The sequence below is a fragment of the Oncorhynchus mykiss genome, chromosome 11 (assembly GCF_057628025.1).
Source record: "Oncorhynchus mykiss isolate SJ-2025 chromosome 11, ASM5762802v1, whole genome shotgun sequence".
Lineage (NCBI taxonomy): Eukaryota > Metazoa > Chordata > Actinopteri > Salmoniformes > Salmonidae > Oncorhynchus > Oncorhynchus mykiss.
Genome location: NC_143032.1, coordinates 57,104,853 through 57,127,450, shown reverse-complemented (window position 1 = coordinate 57,127,450; position 22,598 = coordinate 57,104,853). Strand labels below are relative to the sequence as shown.

The window sequence follows — 22,598 nt, the reverse complement described above, 5'->3', positions numbered from 1 at the left end:
AGCGGCTACATTGCGCAAGTGGTCACCTGATGGCTCTCAGAGTGATTCTCGTGTAAAATACAGAGGTAGATATATTATCGAATAGATATTTGAAAAGCACCTGGAGGATTGATTATAAACAACGTTTGCCATGTTTCTGTCGATATTATGGAGCGTTTTCGTGACTGCAATTTCCAAGCGATTTCTCAGCCAAACGTGAAGAACAAACGGAGCTATTTCGCCTCCAAAAATAATATTTTTGGAAAAAAGGAACATTGGCTATCTAACTGGGAGTCTCGTGAGTGAAAACATCCGAACCTCATCAAAGGTAAACGATTTAATTTGATTGCTTTTCTGATTTCCGTGACCAAGTTACCTGCTGCTAGCTGGACAAAATGCTATGCTAGGCTATCGATAAACTTACACAAATGCTTGTCTAGCTTTGGCTGTAAAGCATATTTTTTTTAAATCTGAGATGACAGGGGGATTAACAAAAGGCTAAGCTGTGTCTCAATATATTCCACTTGTGATTTTCATGAATAGGAATATTTTCTAGGAATATTTATGTCCGTTGCGTTATGCTAATTAGTGTCAGTCGATGATTACGCTCCCGGACCGGGATGGGGAGTTACTAGAGTTTTTTTTTTTAAAGAAATGTATTTTTCTCAAATTCATTAATGATCAGATGCTTCAGTTGTAACTGGTTCTGTAAATAAGATCATAGTTTCATAGTTTGTAGTGCTTTTATTATAATTGAGATCGTTTCACCCCTACCGTTGTCTGCAGTGGTCTGTATTATCCACAACCTTCTGGCTACTTTGCCATGTAATGCTTAAAAAACAAAGAACAGTTTCTAAAACGGCATATCTAAGGCTCTGGTCTGTCCTAGGAGTGAGGTTAAATGGCATATAAAGATATATATTTTGCTGAAGGGAGGGCCATCCATTTTCACTTCAGAGAGGTAATATTTTCTCCAGGTATCCATCATTATAAATAACGTACCGTCCCTTAGAAGCCTTTTTAAACCTTGAATGCACTGCAAGTTTGCTTTTCTGCCATGCAGGAAAATTCCTGCAACAACAGGATCATCAAATTAAGATATCTGTATCTGTGTGCATACAAAATAAATGAGTCATGACTATGCACTATACTGCGAACATGTATAATCATGTATGATCTGACAGCTACCTCAAGGTGAAGGTTATAAGTTAAATAATGCATGGGAAGACGATGTAGGGAAAGCTGTCAACTAAAACCAATACTAAATCACAATGTACTGAATATTTCAGCACTAACTAACTAATAACATCACTGACAGTATCACATTATGTAAACCTACATGTGATAGATCTATTGATTTTATGAAAAGACAGATAATGACATTGTCAGTAAGTGTCTCCAAGCCAGTAAGCTAGCATCTTCTGCCGAGAAGAATGCCAGGTAGCCTATAGCCTAGTTTATTTTGAATTATTTATTTATTTATTTATTCGCAACAAAGAAAATAAGTAAAAGACAAAACAGTACAGATAAAAAAACAGGAAAAAACGGTGTGCAGGTGAGGTTAGAAGCCCAAAGGTAATTATATGAAAACCACACCACAAATATAAGTTTACATTTTTTTTATTCAATCAGTTAAAAATAACAAAGCATATTAATTATAATTCTACATACTTTACCCAGTAAACAGGAAAACAAGAAAAAACATGTGTGTGTGTGTGTGTGTGTGTGTGTGTGTGTGTGTGTGTGTGTGTGTGTGTGTGTGTGTGTGTGTGTGTGTGTGTGTGTGTGTGTGTGTGTGTGTGTGTGTGTGTGTGTGTGTGTGTGTGTGTGTGTGTGTGTGTGTGTGAGAGAGTGAGGCTACATGGAGGGGATCATTGGATAGTTTGGTTCATAAAGCTGACCCCCAGTCTTCGCTTGAAGTTATTGAGGGATGATGAGGTTTTGGCAATGTGAAGATAAGAATTCCAGAGTATGGTACCTCTGTATCTGATAGAGAAATGTGAGGTGTGGCAGTAGGGAGGGTGAAGGTTATCATAGTGTCTTGTGTAATATAGATGGATTTCAGAATTAGTCTGGAAGAATACATTCAAGGGTTTAGGTAAACTGTCTGGGAGATAGGAGTATTTGTAGATGAAAGTGCATAATTGGCATACATTAATGTTGTAAATAGACAAGTTTCTTAAACAAAGGTGCAGATGGAGCCAGGTAATTAGAGGAGGTGGCTAGTCTTTCAAATGTATTTTGTATGATGAATAATTTGTGTAGGTAAGAGGCATATGTACTGGCCCAGACAATATTATAATAAATGAGATATGGGTCAATTAAGCTATAGTATAGAGTTAGGACACAAGCCTGATGAACCAATCCACTAATCTTTCTGATGATACCAGCCGATTTCATCACTTTGCTACAGACAAATGTAATGTGATCTTTCCAAGATAACTTTTCATTAATTAGAACTCTGAGGAATCTAGTGGATGTGACTTGTTCCGTTTCATTCCCACCAATTTAAATTCGGGCTCTTTAAATTTTTTTAAAAAACAACACTATTTCTTATTCTTACTAGTGAATACAATAAAGTTGAATTTTTGTAACATTTAAAGATAATTTGTTCATCTGGAACCATTCGGAAAATGTGGCCTTACCCGAGTTTGCTTCATTAATCAGTGAATCAAAATTACTGTGTGATAAAATCAAATTGGTATCCTCAGCAAAGAGAATGTGAAGTACGGTAGAAGACACAGCAGCAAGGTCATTGATATAGATTAGGAATAACAAAGGCCCAATTATAACCATGTGGTACACAACATGATATCTTGGCCCTGGTAGATACACAGTTATTTGCATAAACACATTGTTCTCTATCATGAACATAACTATATAACCAATTAAATGTATAATCATGAAAAACGTAATAATGCAATTTAGAAAGTAATATTTCATGATCAACCATGTCAAACTCTTTGGATAAATCTAAAAAGATGCCAAGAGCGTATTCATTGTTGTTAATTAACGACTAAAGATTTTATTCACAAGTTGCAGTAGTTTTTACGGAAACCATATTGGTGCTCATATAGAATACAGTGTTGATTTAAATGTTTCAACACACCAATTTTCCTTGTACAGAATTGGGCAATAATGTGTAAAAGCTCTTGGATCCTCAGATTTATAGAGGGGGATAACTTTGGCAATTTTCAAATCTTAAGGAACAATACCAGTTTGCATAGATTTGGTGAAGATATTACGAGGAAGACACTGATTTCACCAATGAGTAATCAATCTCATCATGACCTGCTGCTGATATCTTTAATTTGACGATTATCTCCATCACCTCCATTACATCAGGAGGATCAAATTGACGCAGAGAAGGGAAATGCCACTTAACGTAATCCAAGGGATTGCCATCAGTTTTTTAAATATTCTTTGACAAGAGGAACTCACACGCTCAAAAAAGTTATTAAATGCACATGAAATAACATCAGGACCACGATAGCCTATATACTATAGCCTATATAGCCTACATTTTTGTGATTCACTTGAGCGGTACCAAATTGTTTTTCAGCTGTGATACGGCAGCGCCCCTTAGGGGTAGGTTTCTTCCAATACACTTTAGGGGCCTGGGATGTATTCATCCTGCCCATTCTGATGCAAAACGTTTCTCATACGAAAGCAAATGGTTTTTGTGTAATATAAACTTTCGTTTTGCTCTGTTTTGCTTCGTTTGGTTCTTAAACGTTAAACGATTTCCGTAATGAATACACATCTCTTATCTGGAGAACAGAAACGCGCATTGCGCAGGCGTTGTACAGACGAAACAACGGAAGAAGTCACTTCAGCATGAGTAGCTAGGTGGACTACCAACCATCGTTTTGATTTCTACAGAATTAGGCTACCTCTATTTTTAACTTCTTATCTGAATCGGCGGTACCCTTCTTTCTATTTACACTTGGTTCCAACGTAGGTTACAGTAGGCTAATTATCGAGAGAAACAACATTGTGGCTGACAAGGCGGGCGCCATCAGTGTAGCATTTCTCAATATGAAATGATATAATCGGCTGCCAATGTAACAGAACAATGCAACATTTTTAAGCAAGAGTGACACTTTTGTTTCCTGTAATTTAAAGCAAAGATGACAGCTCGCAACAGTGTAACACATGGAATACCCAACACTAAGGTCAGGTACTCCAAATTAGCCAGTGATGATGACGGCTACATTGACCTGCAGGTAAGGGATTGAGTGTGCTAGAATGGGCCTGGTAGGGTTGGAATGGATATCTGGAATCTATAGGCCGTTTGAAATGAACTGCCCATGGCAATTATGGGAATCTGTCATCATCATTATGTAACTATAGACATAGTCCAATATCGTTATTGCATCAATCAACCCTGTATATGAAATAATGTTGTAATATCAGTATTGGAAAAAGCTTTTGGGATGGTTTGGTGAAACACAAATGACAAAATGTTTGATATTCTGTAGTATGTTGTTATTAAGTAATGTTTATCCCCACAGTTCAAAAAGAGCCCACCCAAGGTCCCATACAAAGCCATTGCACTGGCCACTGGCCTCTTCTTGATTGGCTCTCTGTTAATCACCATTGGAGCCCTCCTATTGGCAGGATACTTTGAAGTCACAGTGAGTATGGCAGTTAAGTCTATTTGTACATTCCTGTCATGTTTTACAACAAATACATTTTCACACAGTTAACTTTGACACATTCTAGTGTGTTCCTTAGATATGAATATTTTATAGATTTTCTGTCTTCATTCGTTTCAGCATGCTGACCGGACTGTGCCTGTTCTCATCATTGGAATCCTGGTTTTCCTTCCTGGATTCTATCACCTGCGGATAGCTTACTATGCATCAAAGGGCTACCGTGGTTACTCCTATGATGATATACCAGATTTTGATGACTGAGCAACTCCTAATTGAGAGTCATGTGTTGTTTTTACATGTGTTGTTAAATACAGTAATCAGACAGGGATCTAGTCCTAAAGCAGATGTCCTTTGATGTTTTTGTTAATCATAGAATGTCTTAACTTGTTGTTCTTTGACTGAATCACCACCATAGTTCATTATGATTGATGACTATATTTAGTTTAGATATGTTTGTGTTATTGTTTCTAACAAAGAACATGTTTTTTTAGTTGACGGATCAATTAGGAATGTGTTTCTTAGGATGCTATTTTTTTTTTCAATGAAAGAGAAGGATGTAATTTCTATGCTGATAAAATACTTAGCTGTGCTGTGAGGGAGGCATGAGTTGAATGTCTTGTCCAACTGTTAGTCCTATACCTGATCACTGTAACCATAAACAGAACCATGAGTTTGAGACATTATGGCTAAACTTGAAAGTTTACTGTTTTTCTGTTGAAATGTCACTTGTGCGTTCCTGTAGGGTTTGCTGGTAGGAGTATCTTATGTGATTAATGCCAATCCTTTGATCTCCATATGGTGTGCTGCTAGGCCTGTGAGAGTCAAGAGGGAAAAGTAGTCACGCAACAATACAGAGCTCAAAGTGTCTGGTATAGATATCTACTGACTAAGTTTGAGAGGCATTGCCACTGGCAATGACATCAGGAGTGTATCCATATGTTGAAAAGAAAGGCAATTGTGGTTGTGCACCAGCTCAAATAAAGGCTATTATAAACAACCATCTTCACTTTTGTGTCAACTCACGCCCTCATGTGGTGTTCCAAAGTTTTCTCAATGGGGAAAAAACAAATCCAATATTCTACAGACAACCATTGATGTTGTCTGAACCAAATGTTTTGAAAATGTAAGATCTGTGTTTGTTTGAGAGCTATTATTTGACATATTTGGGTGAATGATGCTACTGGTAGAGTAGATGAAGTTATGCCTAAATCAAGCAGGTAGGGCGTTACCACTAAGGTAACCTCATCAGGCTACTGCGCACAGGCTATTCTGCATTTGGGTAGAAGTGTTTGGGAACGAGATTACCACTAAGTGAGGGTCTCTAGGAGCAGTTTACCCCAACGACCTCAGACCCCAAACCATTAAAAAAAAAGTTGTTGGAGGGACATCTATTCATATAGGAAAACTATCCCACATATATTGATAAAAAATGTGATGTTGTGAAGGCATTTTGTTGTAACTTTGTGGGGCAAAGTATTTCCCCTTGTAATAAAGGCGTTATTGATCATTGCATCACGGAAAGAGACATGAGAAGAACAGAAGCAAGGCATTTTGGATTAAATGTGGACCCTTATTAAAAATGTATGACTGGGGCATAGGCAACATTACATTGTCATTGTTTATGGACGTGTCCCGTTGTATAGCATGTGTCTTTTGTCAGGGTCTCCAAAACGTCCTCTCCCACGGAAAAGCGCTTTTGTCTGGAGCGCTTAAACTGAGTGCATATCTTAGGGAGGAGGAGGGAGATACGAGGAAGGAAAGAAACCGCGAGGAACGTAGTGCATGAATAGACGACTATACTCTTACACATTCTCCGTCATTGTAGGGTGGAACTGAGAGGTGCACATCATTAGGGGATTTTTTTGAGCAACGCATTACTTAAATAAATGCGCTTAATGGATTCAGATAGTTTTTTTCTACTGGTCCTTTTTACTACACTTTGGATAACTTTGGACAAAGCTGCAAGAAGGAGAACATTTGAAATATGCTCGGAAACTTTCAAATGATTATAAACCAATCTAGGCACTCCTTAAGTTTTTCTCTGTCGTTATATTGGATTTAATGACTTAGAATATAATGAAATACCGCTACAGCTACATCTAAACTGAGTTTTTCCTATCTTCACTCTTGTTGAGTCAGCACCTATCAGGGGCTCGTGAAAGACATTTTCACGCTGTTATAAAATATGCGAACACCTGCATTTTTAAGTCAAACGTATCAAACTTTAGAATAACCAATGAAAGCCTAAATACGTCAACTGCTGAAAAAAGCAAAGGACCCGATGGACTGATTGTATTCTGGTCAACTCAGAGAAGTGCCTCAAGCAAGGTAAATCGACTCCGCCACATCCTACATGTGAATAACAGTTTATGTGAGTTACACATGTGGTCCACTTTTATTGCAAATGTACATTCACTTATTATAGAATCTACTTTTTTTCACAAACACACATTTCCTCACCCTTCTTTTTAGTCTAGACAAAGATTCCGTTGTAGCTTTATACTTTTGTCTCAAGTATTCGACCTACTGTTAAAACAGTCTGACAAGCAGAATATTCCCTGAAGTGCATTGTGTTGACGTCCGTTCTTGTTGACCATTTTGCTCTAGACATGTTGCTTTATGATTACCGGTTGAGGTGTGATTTATTTAGCGTGCGTTAGCTTTTAAGTGCACATTTGGAACAAGGTAGATTATTCATAGCCTTTGGTGAAATTAAGATGAATTAATGCCTTAAATGAATGCATACTGAGAACAATGTTCAATCACAGCAGAATGGTCATTTTGTATTCAGGTTGGGTCCCTTTCCAATCAGTCCATGTCAGACAATAGAGGCACCTGTTTTTGTTGTTGTTGCCTGATATGGAGACCATCCTTGTAAACAAACCATGTAGTTACTCTAAAATAACAATGACTTTCAGATTTTTTTTTTCTGATATATGATGCTATTCCTATTCTTTAATTATTTACTGCATTCAGATATCAGCCTTGATGCCACATATTATATTTTTCTTTATGTTTGAAAACTGATCAATGAAAACAGCATCTGCTACTAAACCCTCCCATCCCCCACTGTGGATAAAGGCAAAAACCCAACAGAATATGATGCATATTTTCTTACACTACTCCATAATGAGTCACCAGTTCAATTCACACTTGGTTATTCAGACTAACTTCATTCTGAAAGATCATGTATTGTGTCGTTCAGTTCTTCTGTTTGATATGTTTATGAATTACTTATACTGGATATCCTCACTTGGACTGTGGCAATTCATGTGTCATGACACAAGGGCATCATTGATGCTAAATAGTTCAGTTATCTACCATGGCACTTATTTCATGATATAGTAAAGTGTCCATTGTATCAGAGTGATGTTTTTTATTGCTGATTTTGTAGATGTTAATTGCTTACTCAGGTGACCAAAGTCCAACTGTAAAGCTCAGTTCATCCATGGGCCTTAGTGATTTACCAGACTCTGTGGTTCTATGTTCTGCACAGTGGAGGCTCCTCAGAGTAGGAAGGGGAGGACCATCCTCTTCAGTGAATTTCATAAAAATAAAAATAGTGAAACATAAAAAAGTTATCTTTTTTAGATAAAACTGTACTGAATATATTCACATAAACAAATATCTGATTAAAACACATTTTAGCAATGAATGTCCCACAGTAGCATCAACAGCACCCTCCAGGGTAGAACAATGGTGTAGCCAGAGGACAGCTATTTTCCGTCCTCCAATGGGTACATTGACTTCAATACAAGAAATTATGACAACTTCCGGAGGACGTCCTCCAACCTATCAGAGCTCTTGCAGTATGAACTAACATGTTGTCCATCCAATGAAAGGATCCGAGAATTCATCTAGTACTGAAAGCATAAGCTACAGCTAGCTAGCATTGCAGTGCATAAAATGTTGTGAGTATGTGACTCAAAGAGAGAAAGGACAATGGTTGAACAGTTTTGAAAAAAAATATTAATTCAAAAATTAAGGAGAAGCAGCAGAGAGAGCTAACTATATTTTGTTGTATTTTAGCCTCTTAGTTTACCTTTCACTTATGTAGCTAATGCAGCTAATTTAGCCTACTCAACAAGCTGACTCAAACAGAGAGGAATGCTACTTAATGTTAGCTAGCTGGCTAAAGATATCCAACACAGCAACTCTTCCAAGTCAAGGTAAGTGTTCAGTTTCATTAATTCATTGCCACCGGTGCCCGGTGTAACTGCTTGCTGTACACTGTACTGTGTGATTGTACACACATATTGGATTGTGGGTTTACTAACGCATTTGTTCTAGTTTGTTGACTATAACATTAATATGGTGACAACGATGTAGGCTGTGTAGTGATTAGCGGTTTCGGTTTGAAGGTTTGGCTCAGAGAGGTTTTTACACCTGGTCACAGACAGCTGTTGTGTTGTGCACTGAAGTCCACAAGCAAAGACAAAAGGTGAGAGCAAGAAAAGCAGATAGATGCGAGAAGGAATTATACAATGAGCAAAGTGATGATGCTCTATGTGGCTGCTGTGAGAGTGAACTGTGTGTACGGGTGATCAGGGTTGTATTTATTCCACCGATTCTGTTGAAAAACATTTATTAAAACGGAACCAAACAGAATTTGTCCAATAGAAACTCTGTTTTAGTTGCAAAACGGAACGTTATTATTTAGCATCGAGGTGTAATAAAGCAGGTTTTTGTTTCTTGCACGGATTTGATACAAAACCGCTTAGAGTTTTGAGGGAAAACCTAAAGGAGATTAGAAAAAGGGAGCAAATAAAGACATATTCAGCTGAATGCAGTGTAAAAGGCACCATTGTATAGAAATGGCCATTTCAATCTGCAGTGTTGTTGGAAACTCTGAATGTGTTTCTCAGTCGTAGATGGTAAGAGTTGACTTGGTGTGGTATAAATTAACCTCCAGAACTAAATGGGTTCTTTAGTGTTATTTTAGCTTTCTTTCAATCAACCAAGACATTTGGGCAGCACCTCACTTTTGTCTCTCTCCTTCTTCTAACAAGGCCAATGTGGTTATTGCGTGTGAAGTATTCTAGCTCAGGTGCAGCAATCAGCTATCTATGCCTTGAGACACTTCATTTCACATCAATGCAGTGGTTGACCCTAAATTAAGGTTTGCATGGCCACCAGAGGTCACGGGGTGGGGCAAACTACTCTAAAGGGCTGGTTGAATTAATGGAGAATGTCAGTACACAAGATGTAGAGGGTGTATCAGAGGGAGTTGGGATATGAAAAAATATATATATTCTAAAATCTAAAAATCTAATTCACACATGCGTACAGTACAATACACACAAATATAAGCACCAACCAAATGATTATCATTATTATTCATAATGGGTCTCAATGATGACAGACGTATCCATCTCTTCTCCCCCCCACTACACTAAGTTACACCTTGAAAGAAGAGTTTGGTCTCTATTCTCGCTAATTCGGTCAGTAAAATGTTGATTGTTGGCCTTAACCCTTTCCTTTTATGAAGTAATCTGGTGGGATGTGCAGTGGATGAATTCTATATTTGTTTATGATTTACTAGTAGGTGTGTTCTTTCTTTGCACCTGCAATAGGGCCCTCAGTTCCCCCATCAAACCCAGCAGGCCTGTTCTGAGGCCATGGCCCAAGCAGGATTAACCAGGATTACTAAGAAAGTAATACAGCTGCTTATCAGGTCCGTCTCTATCACCAACATCACAGATGGGCCTTGGCCGCTAGGCCGATAGGATTTTCTTAGTATGTATTACCAAGTGTGTGAACGTAGAGAGTTAGTCAGATGGATAGTGTCGTGTTCTATTGTTATGAGTTTGATGTACACATTTGCGGTTTTGTCTGGGTGCAAATGCGGGAAAACTTTTTTGGGGGTGGTGGGGTTTACTCTCAGTGGGCTTACTACTTTACTACTGGCCTGGCCTGGCCTGGGGGATCATTTTCCTCCATGTTTTCACCTCTTTCCCTCTTAATGCAGGGCTCTTCAAACTGTGCTGCATCCTACCTGTGAGATCCAGCTCAGCCCTGTCCGTCATTTGCTCCCTTAGCGCTACTGTAAGTGTGTGCCATGCACGCTGTGCCACATTTAGATGGGATAAACCATCCATGTTATTTATAATGCCATCAAAATGGCAAGCATCCCTGTAAACAGAACAATTCACCAACTGTTTGTAAAAGCATATACAGGACAGCGTGCTGCTGACAGATGCCCTTTATCTTTGATTTCTAATTCGATTACACTATTAAGGTTGGGAGCAGCAGTACTGGATTAGACTAGGTGTTCACAAGGGTGCAGTCCAAAGTCATTTGTCTCATTGAAGCCCAGTAAGAGATGCAACTATTCTTAAAGGTGCAATATGCAGAAATCGCATTTCCTTGTTGGCCTATTTTCAGTTTAAGTGGCAAAACAAGCAGTCATTGTGTAGAGAATCTTTATACCATTTAAACTGCTCGGACAAATATTTTCCATAACCAAAAATGTTGTATTTTCAGCTGTTTGAACTTAAGAGCGGGAGCACATAGAACAGATCTACCACTTCTTAAACTTGCTTTCAATGGGAATGACAGGTCTCTAACTCACATGTCACGGGTCGCCCAAAAAGTTACATATTGCAGCTTTAACAGGTTTGAAAGTCTTTACACTGTCATTTCAAAGTAAAATGTCGTCTGTGTAAGTGTCCATTAGTCTACTGCATTGATTGCCAGACTTATGGGAGAAAAGGCCCAGACTATTTGAGTGTCTGAGGTTGTGTATCGGTTGTGTACTGACAGAACAGTCTTACTCAGTATGACAGAACGGTCCGGATCTCCCTCAATGGCTTCTTTTGTGTGACTTAGACACTTATGTAACGTCTCCGTGTTCCCCTCAGATACCCTCAGGCTCAGCTCCCCTCACTTCCTAACCCGCATCTGCTCCATGTACAGTTGATCCTGGCAGAGCTGCATTTGTCTGCTGTTCAGGACTGTAATAAGAGGGGCTTAGCTACCACTCCCAACCCTGTAAACTAAAGCCAGTTTTTAGGCAAATAAACTTAAATGACTTTTGGGCAATATTAACATAATCCAATAATTCATAATAATTGACTTGGTGTATTTGTATGCAACCAGCAACTTTTTCATTGAAGAAGCAAAATCAGAACCCTCCTTGAGCAGCTTCCATAATTGCAATGATTTCTCTTGACAATATGCTTTTAGAAAGAACACTGAGTCCTCTCATTCGTTTGAAGATAGAGAGATAATCATTCTGAAGGCACCCAATTTGCTTTTCCATTATGAGATTAAAGGCACATTGATATGATGCTTTGTGTACTGTGCATCTCCAAGCACTGTCATTCAACATACTATCAGTGACCTATGCAACCCCTCATTACTATGTATGATGTGGCATCTTGAGATAAACTTGTAGGCCTCCTCTGTTTTGTATTTAAATTAAAGGACTTCCTGCCCTGGGAAACAGGTCATACCTGTAGCCACAGAATAGTGGTGGGTTCTGTCCTCTATCTCTTCTGTCTACACCTATACACCTGGAACCCTAGAGGCTCTCTCTGCAGGGTCTGTAGTCTGGCTCTCCCCTCTCAACTGCCCTGTCAAAGCACCAACTATAAGGCTGGAGAAACTCTAAAGAATTTGACAGGTGATATAAGTACCTATAGGTGATAAGCATGTAAAGAGCTATCCAAAATAAACATTTTAGCAGTTAAACGTTTCCCTCAATAGCAGCAAAATGACATGAGAGGGGGTTGGTTGGCTGGGTGCTCCATTGGATGCCATGTGGCTGAATGATGAAAACTGTTACCTCGGAAGACTACTTCTACCTCAGAGAATGATGCAGTGCTGTGCAATCAGCTCCAGTGTCAAGTAATCGTGTGTTTCTGTCACTTTGTAGGGATGATGACACAATAGCTAGTGCAGTAGGGGAAAAAATAGAATGGGATGGGCAATGTTCGATTTAATTTGGCATTTCAGGCGTAAGGCAGGAACGAGAGGACATCATTATTCCTTCCATCTCTGTCCTGTCAGAGCAAGTTATAGGTATCATGTATCCCTGTGAAACAATTTATGTTGCTCCTTTTCCATTCAGAGAGGAGAGACTTTTGTTTTGGTTGTGACATAGCCCATGGCCATGTTGTCATTTCTGCTACTCTCATATAATAACATCATTGTTGCCTTGCCCCCAAATCAGTGATAAATATCACACTGATTTAACCAACTCAGTACAGATGCCATGGCTAATTCCCATCAGGACTAAAGAGTCCCGCTGAGTCCCATACCCTTATCAGACAAGTGCAGAGGATAACAATATCCCTAACCTATTCTTCCCAGATCTGTTTACTATGTCAGGTTACTACTAGGAAATCAAATGTGTCACGTGAGTTGAGTTGGCATATCTGTTGCTATTACACTTCCTAGCTTTCTAAAAATGGCCTCCTTCTATTAGTGTAATTAACTTACACTAGTGATAAGCTGGTATTAGTGACTCTGAATTGCGTGTGCGGGAGGATACAGTGTATATGTGTGTGTGGAGGAAAGGTGAAAGCTTAAACTGTAGAGGATTTTAAGCTGTATGCTGCTACCTTAACACATCATGGGCCAGACAGTGCAACACAGATTCAGTTTTCAGAGCTTTATTGACCCTTGGTATTGTCAGGCCCCATCCATTCTTCTTTCTAGGAAGTGGATTATTGAGCAGTCTGGTTACAGTAATATCCGGTTCACATTCAGTGGGTCGGTGCAATAATGCACAATGTCAGAGATAGAAATGACATTCATGGAATTTACAGCGTTGTCTTCTCGAATACTGTAAATGTTTTTTATATATATATATATATATATATATTGAAACACAAGAGTAAATATGAATTGAAAGTGCATTGACCATTAGACTGGGGTTGGGATGACGAGATAAACAGAGATGTCCCTGATGTTTTCCTCTTGCATGTGTCACCTGTCTAAAGCTGTTAGCCCAGTTAGCTTGAGACAAGACCTACAGTATGAGCTGGGCAAATCACAGGCAGAAGGTTAATCTTTTTGACCATATCAGTGACAGGGACACCCACAGGTCTGTCTAATGGTGATACACACAAACTCATACACACACATACACATCAATATATTTTCACTCCCGAAGCTAGTTTGAATAAGCACATTTCCCTTAATCCAAATCCAAATCACAAATCAGACATCCAATTTTGCAGTGAGCAAAGACTTTTTACAGAATGCAGTCAGTTATCATTCCGTCAACAGACTGGAATACAGTTTGAAGTAGGGATTATGAAATACTTTAGGGTTGATGTTAACTTGGAGGATTACCTTGGTCTTGTCTGATGCCAGATGCAGTGGGAATGTCCTTGTACAGTATTGAAGGCTGTGTGTTACTTTATGTCAGAGGTTTGATTTGAATGTGTGTGTTTCTGTGTTTTCAGGTTGGGAGATATGTAAAGCAGTGTGAGGGACGGCGATGGGATTGGAGAGGCTGTGGCTTCTGGGTGTCACCACTGCTGTTGCCCTCTGTCTGCTGCGTAAGTATAATACTGCACAGTGCATTTGCTATGCTCATAACATTTTATTGGTTTCTCTCCTTACACCTACATTGCTCTCCTAGCTACCCAAGTAATTCACTTCATACATTTCTATTACAATGGTAAATCAATATAGTGAAGTTATGTACTGTAAATCATATAAAATGTGCCTCTAGAGAAATCCTCTCATTCAATTCGCTATCTGCCTCTCGCCATTTCTGTCTCTCTTCATCCCTTTCCACCCGTAATTATCAATGTCCTTTCCTCTGGAGTTTATACCACTCTCTTTACATTCCTTGTTTACGTGGACGCTTATGTAATGGCAAAGAGTCCAAGGCCTTGGCTCTCATGTACTGGTTGGTGGACGTTTCTGAATGCACTCCCTAGAACATATGATTCAAAGCATCATACTGATAAGTCTCTGACATCAGCCACTATGTACATGGGACTTAGATCGGGGAAAGTGATGAGGAGGGGGTCGGGGGGTCTAGACACAAGTGTGTACAAGGGAATGGGGTGAAATCCGAATGTACAAAATACATCTGATGGTGCGGATTTAGATTAATCTGGGATTTATACTGGTCCCATCCAAAAAGCACGCTTCTAGGGGGAGGGGAGTTTAGTGGAGCGAGGCCATGTGTGGACCCCAGGGGGTTGTGGATCGGGAGGGAGGGGTGAGGGGCCTGCTACCCTACCATCTATCAGGGAGTGTCCCCTTTTGAGCAAAGCACTGCCGCAACGTGTTGTATTTTAAAGAGAACAGTGCAGCAGAAGCGAACTCCTTCCACTACTCTTTTGTCCGCGTGAGGCATACAATGCCTTGAATTTCCCTGGGAAGCTGTGAAGCGAGCTGTAGCCAATTGCGTGATTGTGTTTATGAGTCTGTTATTAAAGGATGTGAAGCAATGTTTATGTTTACTGCTTTTCATTTAAGTCATGTATGAATATAAATATTGCATATGCATTTGTTCATATGGGCAGAAAATTGTATATAGATGAATTCATATGTTTATATAAAGGCTGAAGGTTAAAAACAGCCTATACTATATCTAGGTCTTTTTCTAGTTTTTTACAATGTGTTTTCGTTTCAAAGACTGCACTGGCGATTTTAGCATGGAAATCTTGGTGGGGCAAAAACATTTTATTTGGGATGCATGCCAGCCAATCCATTACACAACACAACACTAAACATTACATTATTTGCACTATAACAGTGAAAAACGGTGCCCACAAACTGCTGTCCCAACAGCAGAGTCCCAACCGCAGTCCCAACACATTACCACTGCTACACCTGGTTATCAGCAGAACCTTGTCTGGGAGCGAAACAGTTCATTCAGCCTCATTTACTGCCTTTAAAAAAACATAGCTGATATGGCTGACTTGCTTCAATAAATTTGGTTTCTACTGACAATTGAGATGTACAAACTATGGCATAAGGGGACGACAAGCGGATAAGAGGCAATCCGTAATTTTGATTAAGACATTAATGAGCGAGCTAGGACGGACGTAGTCAATATAACTATTTGTTCAGCACTTTTTAAATGTACAGCAACAGAATTCAGAACATGGGCTGTTCTTACAGTGTTCTCCCTGTACACCAAGTCAGAACCATAGGATAAATAAAGGGTCCATATAAGCAAACAATGAAAGCTCTTACAATATTCAAAGACTACATTTCTCAAAAACAGGTTATAGGCTACATGTCAGAACAGTAGGCGAAATTAAGAGGTGAAAATAGACCAAATTATTAGGGTGAGGCACATTGGCTACTAACAGTTTACTACTCAACATACACTTATTACTTTCTTAGCTACAGTATACATATCTTCCTGGCATATTACATAATTTATGCAGAAGCATACTAGACATTTTTGGACTCACCTTGTTGTGCTGTGCCCACTTGAACAGGAAGGTGGCGCGGCAGTCCTTCGTTGGCTAATTTTATCATCAAATTTTGTCATCAAAGTCTGGCATTCTCTGGATTTATGGTGCTTTCAAGACAACTGGGAACTCTGAAAAAAAGGTTGAATCATGATAATGTCAGTGATCTTCAGGTCGTAGCTATAGAAAGAGGCCAGAGTTCCGAATTTACAATTCCGAGTTCAGTGAAAGTTTAAAACATACTTTCCCAGTCGTAGCTCATTTTTCCCGAGTTCCAAATTGTCTTGAACTCACTAAAGTCAGATTTAGCAGTTAACAGCTGATTTGAGCGCTGCACAAATTGTGCTTCATTGACAGCATGGCCAATTTTGAACGTTTATCATTTTAAACTAGGAAAATAAACCCTTAATCTTAGACTTTGGACCACACAGCTACTCCACTGAATAGCAGGCTAATAATGGCTTTACAATGCTTGCAGTTAGCTACACGGATTCCTTCCAAACCACTCAAATCAAATCAAATTTTAAAATCAAATAACATTTTATTTGTCACATGCCCTGAATACAACAGGTGTAGACTTTACAGTGAAATGCTTATTTATACAAACCATTAACCAACAATACAGTTTTAAGAAAATACCCCCCAAAAAAGTAAGAGATGAGACTAACAAATATTTAAAGAGCAGCAGTGAATAACAATAGTGGGGCTATATACAGAGGGTACCGGTACAGAGTCAATGTGTCAAGGTCATTGAGGTAATATATAGGTAGAGTTATTAAAGTGACTATGCATAGATAATAACGGAGAGTAGCAGCAGCGTGGGGGGGGGGGGGGGGCAATGCAAATAGTCTGGGTAGCCATTTGATTAGATGTTCAGGAGTCTCATGGCGTGGGGGTAGAAGCTGCCTCTTGGACGTAGACTTGGCACTCCGGTACCGCTTGCCATGCGGTAGCAGAGAGAACAGTCTATTACTAGGGTGGCTGGAGTCTTTGACAATTTTTAGGGCCTTCCTATGACGCCGCCTGGTATAGAGGTCCTGGATGCCAGTAGGGCCATACGCACTACCCTCTGTAGTGCCTTAAGGTTGGAGGCCAAGCAGTTGCCATTCCAGGCAGTGATGCAACCCGCCAGGATGCTCTCGATGGTGCAAATGTAAAACCTTTTGAGGATCTGAAGACCCATGCCAAATCTTTTTAGTCTCCTGAGGGGGAATAGGTTTTTTCGTGCCCTCTTCATGACTGTCTTGGTGTGCTTGGACCATGTTAGTTTGTTGGTGATGTGGACGCCAAGGAACATGAAGCTCTCAACCTGCTCCACTACAGCCCCGTCGATGAGAATTGGGGTGTGCTCAGTCCTCCTTTTCCTGTAGTCCACAATCATCTATTGATCACGTTGAGAGAGAGGTTGTTCTTCTTGCACCACATGGTCAGGTCTCTGACCTCCTCCCTATATACTCTGTCTCATCGTTGTCGGTCACTGTTGTGTCATCGGCAAACCTAATGATGGTGTCGTGCCTGGTCGTGCAGTCATGAGTGAACAGGGAGTACAGGAGGGGACTGAGCACACACCCCTGAGGGGCCCCCATGTTGAGGATCAGCGTAGCGGATGTGTTGTTACCTACCCTTATCACCTGGGGGCGGCCCGTCAGGAAGTCCAGGATCCAGTTGCAGAGGGAGGTGTTTAGTCCCAGGGTCCTTAGCTTAGTGATGAGCTTTGAGGTCACTATGGTGCTGAACGCTGAGCTGTAGTCAATGAATAGCATTCTCACATAGGTGTTCCTTTTGTCCAGGTGTGAAAGGGCTGTGTGGAGTGCAATAGAGATAGCATCATCTGTGGATCTGTTGGGGCGGTATGCAAATTGGAGTGGGTCTAAGGTTTCTGGGATAATGGTGTTGATGTGAGCCATGACCAGCCTTTCAAAGCATTTCATGGCTACAGACATGAGTGCTACGGGTCGGTAGTCATTTAGACAGGTTACTTTAGTATTCCTGGGCAGAGGGACTATGGTGGTCTGCTTGAAACATGTTGGCATTACAGACTCAATCAGGGACATGTTGAAAATGTCAGTGAAGACACTTACATTGTGGAATTTGCCATTTCCAACTTGTTTTGTAATGTTTATGTCCAATGGCCGATACCCATACATTTTATCTATAATTTCTCTTCATTATTTCTCTTCCGATGACGGAAGGATTAAAAAGGATTTGCCAGTAGATTATCGACTTGATTCATGATGATGCCTGCTAGCTAAGATTTTGAAAGTATGATGTTGACATGATCAGTCCAATCAAAGCTACTGTAGATATAATGTGATTTGACGTCATTTTATCTGTGGCCAATGACCTTGAGCCTTCTTGGACGGACACTTCTAATGTAACTCTATGGCAGCACCCAAGGGGCTAGAATTTTCTAGCTCTACCCTTAGACTTGGAGGTGATGTAGTGTCCCCGTGAGTGATAGAACACTGAGCCAATCACGGCGCATTGCTCTGTATTTTCTGTTGGCTTGCCCCACCACCACCATAGAGAGCACTGAGCTAGGCTGGAACACCTGCATTTTGGAGCTGCCTTACTCAAGAAAACAAAAAGAGACCATGTTTGTACACGGATTTTGTATGCGGCTTAAATACATACATTTTTTACATTGTTTGCAAACTGATATGTGACACGTATTAATGCCAAAATATCATGCAAAACAGAAAAGCCCCCCACCAAATGTTTTTTATTTGTTTGCTTCTTTTTTTGCAAAAAATTGGGGGCTCTGCCCCACCTGCCCTGAATGATGGGTCGCCACTGAAAGAATGTATTTTCTCCACAAATAAGCACAAACCGTGTGTACCACGGCCCACAACTTGGTCGGTTTCTTCCTGGGTCTCCAGGCTTCTCTCCTTTAGGCCGTTCATCACCTTTCGGATCTGAATCCGAGCATTGTCTGGGATATAGTTGTATTCTCCAGTTAAATTGGAGATAACCCATCAACACCTAGTCCACTGTGCACAATTGTGTAGGCCTATTGCTATTGCCCAACAGCCAACGGTATTTTCCTTACCATTATTCAGGACATACAACAAACGAGTCGACTAGTGGGCTTATTAACAAAATGAACTGGTTATGACATTTCATGACGAAGAAGTATTACATCATAGTCCTAAATCTATGGTGTTGTTAGACCCAATGTGTCTCTCCTTACTGATGACAATGAATGAATGACGGGCGATCGAATTGTGCATGTGACTTGATGGAATTTGAATTATGTAAAGTGCCTAATGATAATGATAATGATGGTGTGAGCCAAGTAACAGATTGACTGCAGTCCATTTAATCATAGAGTAGGCTACTGAGTCTCTAAAACCACACTGTTTCCATTTCTATAGTCATGTGACAAATACTCAATTTTATTGAAAAATATGTTGGCCTTTTACTAGATTCTTATATTTTTGCATGGACTGAATATTTCCATAACTGATCAAATGTCCGTAGGCTAATAGGCAAGACTAATATTCTGCCCATATTAACACATTTATTTTAGGTCATAGCCTAAAAAAATAGCCATACATGATTTAATGAAAAGCAGCAAACAGACACAACATTGTTTCACATTCTTTAATAACAGACTGAAACACAAACATGCAATTCGCTACTGCTCTTTCACAGCTGTTTCCCGCGCAAATACAGGGAAACTCAGCATATTGTACAATGCATATATTGATTGCGCAGAGGGGTCTGTAGTCTCTGTAGTGTTGTACCTTCGCTGTCGTGTTTTGCTCGATAGAAAGACTACAGGTAAGCCCTTTGAGATTAGTACTTAATCACCAGGCTAAACAAGGTGCAGATACAACACAACACAGGCTCTGGCCCAAGTGTCGTTAATGAGATTGCAGCATGTCTACAGAGCCGGTTGCAGCCTAGTGATCTTGTCACCAAATGGAGTACCATTGTTTTACATGGCCTTTGTGTGCCTTTTTTAAACAGAGCATACTCTGGAGATATTCAGGCTGGCATCCAACTCATGAATATTTATTCACATTTAAATGTGTGTTTATGTTATCTACTCTTGTCCTCTTTCCCCGTAGGCCTACTGCTATTTTCTCAATCTCCTCCCAGTTTTTCTCTATCCATGCGTTTTGGTTTTAGCCCTGTTTCTCCTGTCTTTGTCCTCCCCTTCCCTCTCATGAAGTGACACTTTTGCTGCAAAACTATTTTATCATCAGTTCTCTGCCCTGCAAAAGATTTATTGAGTATTTACTCAATATCTTCCTGGAATGTGTAACCATAAATTCCACTGAATGCATTTAGAAAAACACTTAAAGTTTATCTGGTTCTGCATGACACTCAAACCTATGTGGAACAGATCCACATAGCTTATGGATGTTAAGGAGCTCTTAAATATTGATTTATGTTGTGGGTGTTGACCGTTCAGATATTAGCATGTTTTACTGCAGATTCACCAGTCATGCTCAGCCATCCTCCATGGTATTGTTACCTGTGTGTTACCTGTGTGCTTTCTCATCAGGTACATCCCAGGGTGTGGAGGCGGTGGTACGAGCCAGGGTTGGGGGGACTGCAGAGCTCAGTTGCAGTCTTACCCCCCCTTCTACAGGAGCCACCACCCCAAACCTGTTCCCACTGCACGTGGTGGAGTGGGTTCGCCTGGGTTACAATGTGCCCATCCTCATCAAATTCGGAGTGTACGCACCACGCGTGCATCCCAACTACAAGGGTGAGTCCTCTTGTCCCAGATCTATGTCTTAGCACTGCTTCTTTCAAATTACGCAATGCACAGGAAAGGCATTGTGGTAATTGCAGTTATACACCATGACTGAACATGTGAACCTTTTGGTTCTCACTTTCAGAGTCCTGGTGCAATTTAATCTTTTGTCCTGTTTGTTTATTGGGAGCCATTTGCCTGCACACAACAGCCCAGTGTTTTTACTGCTTTTTTTACAGTGCAGGGTATGGGAAAAGGACAAAGGAGAGTTTAACCTCAATTACCTAGACGCGACGATAGCAGTTGTGGTATCTCAAAGGAGTGAAGAGAAGGACCTTACAACTGTATCTGATTATATCTGAAGAGATTGTGTGCAATAAAGTTGCATTGTCTTAAAACAACTTTTAATTACCTTCCTTTCAGCCTTCCTTTCCCCTGACGAGGAGCTGGCTGGGAATGTGCTTTAAGTACAGCTGATTTGTTTTGAGTTGGGATGGGGATGGGGGCTACACTGGTATTTTTGAATGCTGGAATGTTTCAGTGGTGAGAATACTCCAAATAGGTAATCAATTAAGAGCCCTGTAATTAGACGGGTGTGTGCGTGTGTGTGTGTGTGTGTGTGTGTGTGTGTGTGTGTGTGTGTGTGTGTGTGTGTGTGTGTGTGTGTGTGTGTGTGTGTGTGTGTGTGTGTGTGTGTGTGTGCGTGCGTGTGTGCGTGCGTGCGTGTGTTGTGTGTCTGTGTCTGTGTGTGTGTGTGTGGTAGGGCAGGGCACTGGGACAGGGACTAGGCGAGGACGGAAATATGTTAGTCAGGGGAGTGGGATGACAGGCGGGGCTGTGTGTGGATGTGTGTGTGTGTGTGTGTGTGTGTGTGTGTGTGTGTGTGTGTGTGTGTGTGTGTGTGTGTGTGTGTGTGTGTGTGTGTGTTTATGTGTGTGTGTGTTTATGTGAGTGCAAGTGGAGTATGGATTGAAGAGAGTGGGGTTAAATTGAGACAGGCTTGGCTGAGGTGGGGGCTGGTGGTCTGATGACAGTTTGTTCTTGGTATTCAGAGGGGTGACCTTGTTTAGCTGTAAGGAGGATGGATGAAGCATATGGAATATTAGAGTTCTCTTTCATTGAGTACCATAATCTAGTCATTGTTTCTCGGAGAAATAAGACAAAGGCTATGTCACTCTCCCCCCCCCCCCACACACACACATCCTCTGACCGAGCCCATGCCAATACTCCAAAATCCCATACCCTCTCATCTAGGTCACTGAACTGGCAGGAAGCTTTTCAAGTCCACCTAGAGTTTGTTTGCATTTAAAAACAATCACTATATACATTCAGCTATCACACTGAAGATCAAATGGACCCTGGCATGCACTGGACACACACCAGACTCTGACCACTCAGGAATGGCCTGGAGAGCACTGGCCAACAGATGTCTGGCAGTCTGTCTGACCCACCCATAGATAGGCCATTAACAGTGTTATTGTTTTAGGGCTATCATGTGATGCTCCATGACCCAGAATTCATCACTGAATCTATGGGGGTAAAACCAACAGAAAAGATGCAACAACAGTCTAATGGTTTGTTACTTAGCTTTGATGAGGGATATTCTCCCTCTCTGTGTGTCTGGGCTCCGCTTAACCCCTGTCTGCCTCATATCCTTTCAGTTCCCCTTCCTCTGGAGGCAGATGGCAACATGTGAAGCGTATCAGCACTGCAGATCTAATATATTCTACCCTCAAATTAAAATGTTTTGGGATTTAACCACAAATCTCACTAGACAGTATGAAACACAACCACTTCCTGGTCTTTGTCTCAAGCAGTCTATGCTCAGGGACGAACAAGAACAACTTTTTAGTAAGGGGAAGA

The 22,598-nt window shown here is 40.5% G+C and overlaps 2 protein-coding genes across 3 annotated transcripts in view; both read left to right on the top strand.

Annotated features, from left to right (window-relative positions):
• Positions 1–3,784: 3,784 nt before the first annotated feature.
• Positions 3,785–5,628, top strand: ct030 (CT030 protein). Its single transcript, NM_001165120.1, is given in 3 exon segments — positions 3,785–4,205; positions 4,494–4,616; positions 4,758–5,628. Coding segments are annotated over 3 exon segments (360 nt in total). The 5' UTR covers positions 3,785–4,109; the 3' UTR covers positions 4,899–5,628.
• A 707-nt stretch (positions 5,629–6,335) lies between these two features.
• LOC110535980 (uncharacterized) overlaps positions 6,336–22,598 on the top strand; it is a 38,447-nt gene continuing 22,184 nt past the window's right edge. For both annotated transcript variants that reach the window (XM_021621416.3, XM_036935810.2), the window contains exons 1-3: positions 6,336–6,965; positions 14,051–14,146; positions 20,541–20,747. In XM_021621416.3, coding sequence (XP_021477091.3) covers positions 14,086–14,146; positions 20,541–20,747 — 268 coding nt within the window. In that variant the 5' untranslated portion in view covers positions 6,336–6,965; positions 14,051–14,085. The remainder of the gene's footprint in view (positions 6,966–14,050; positions 14,147–20,540; positions 20,748–22,598) is intronic.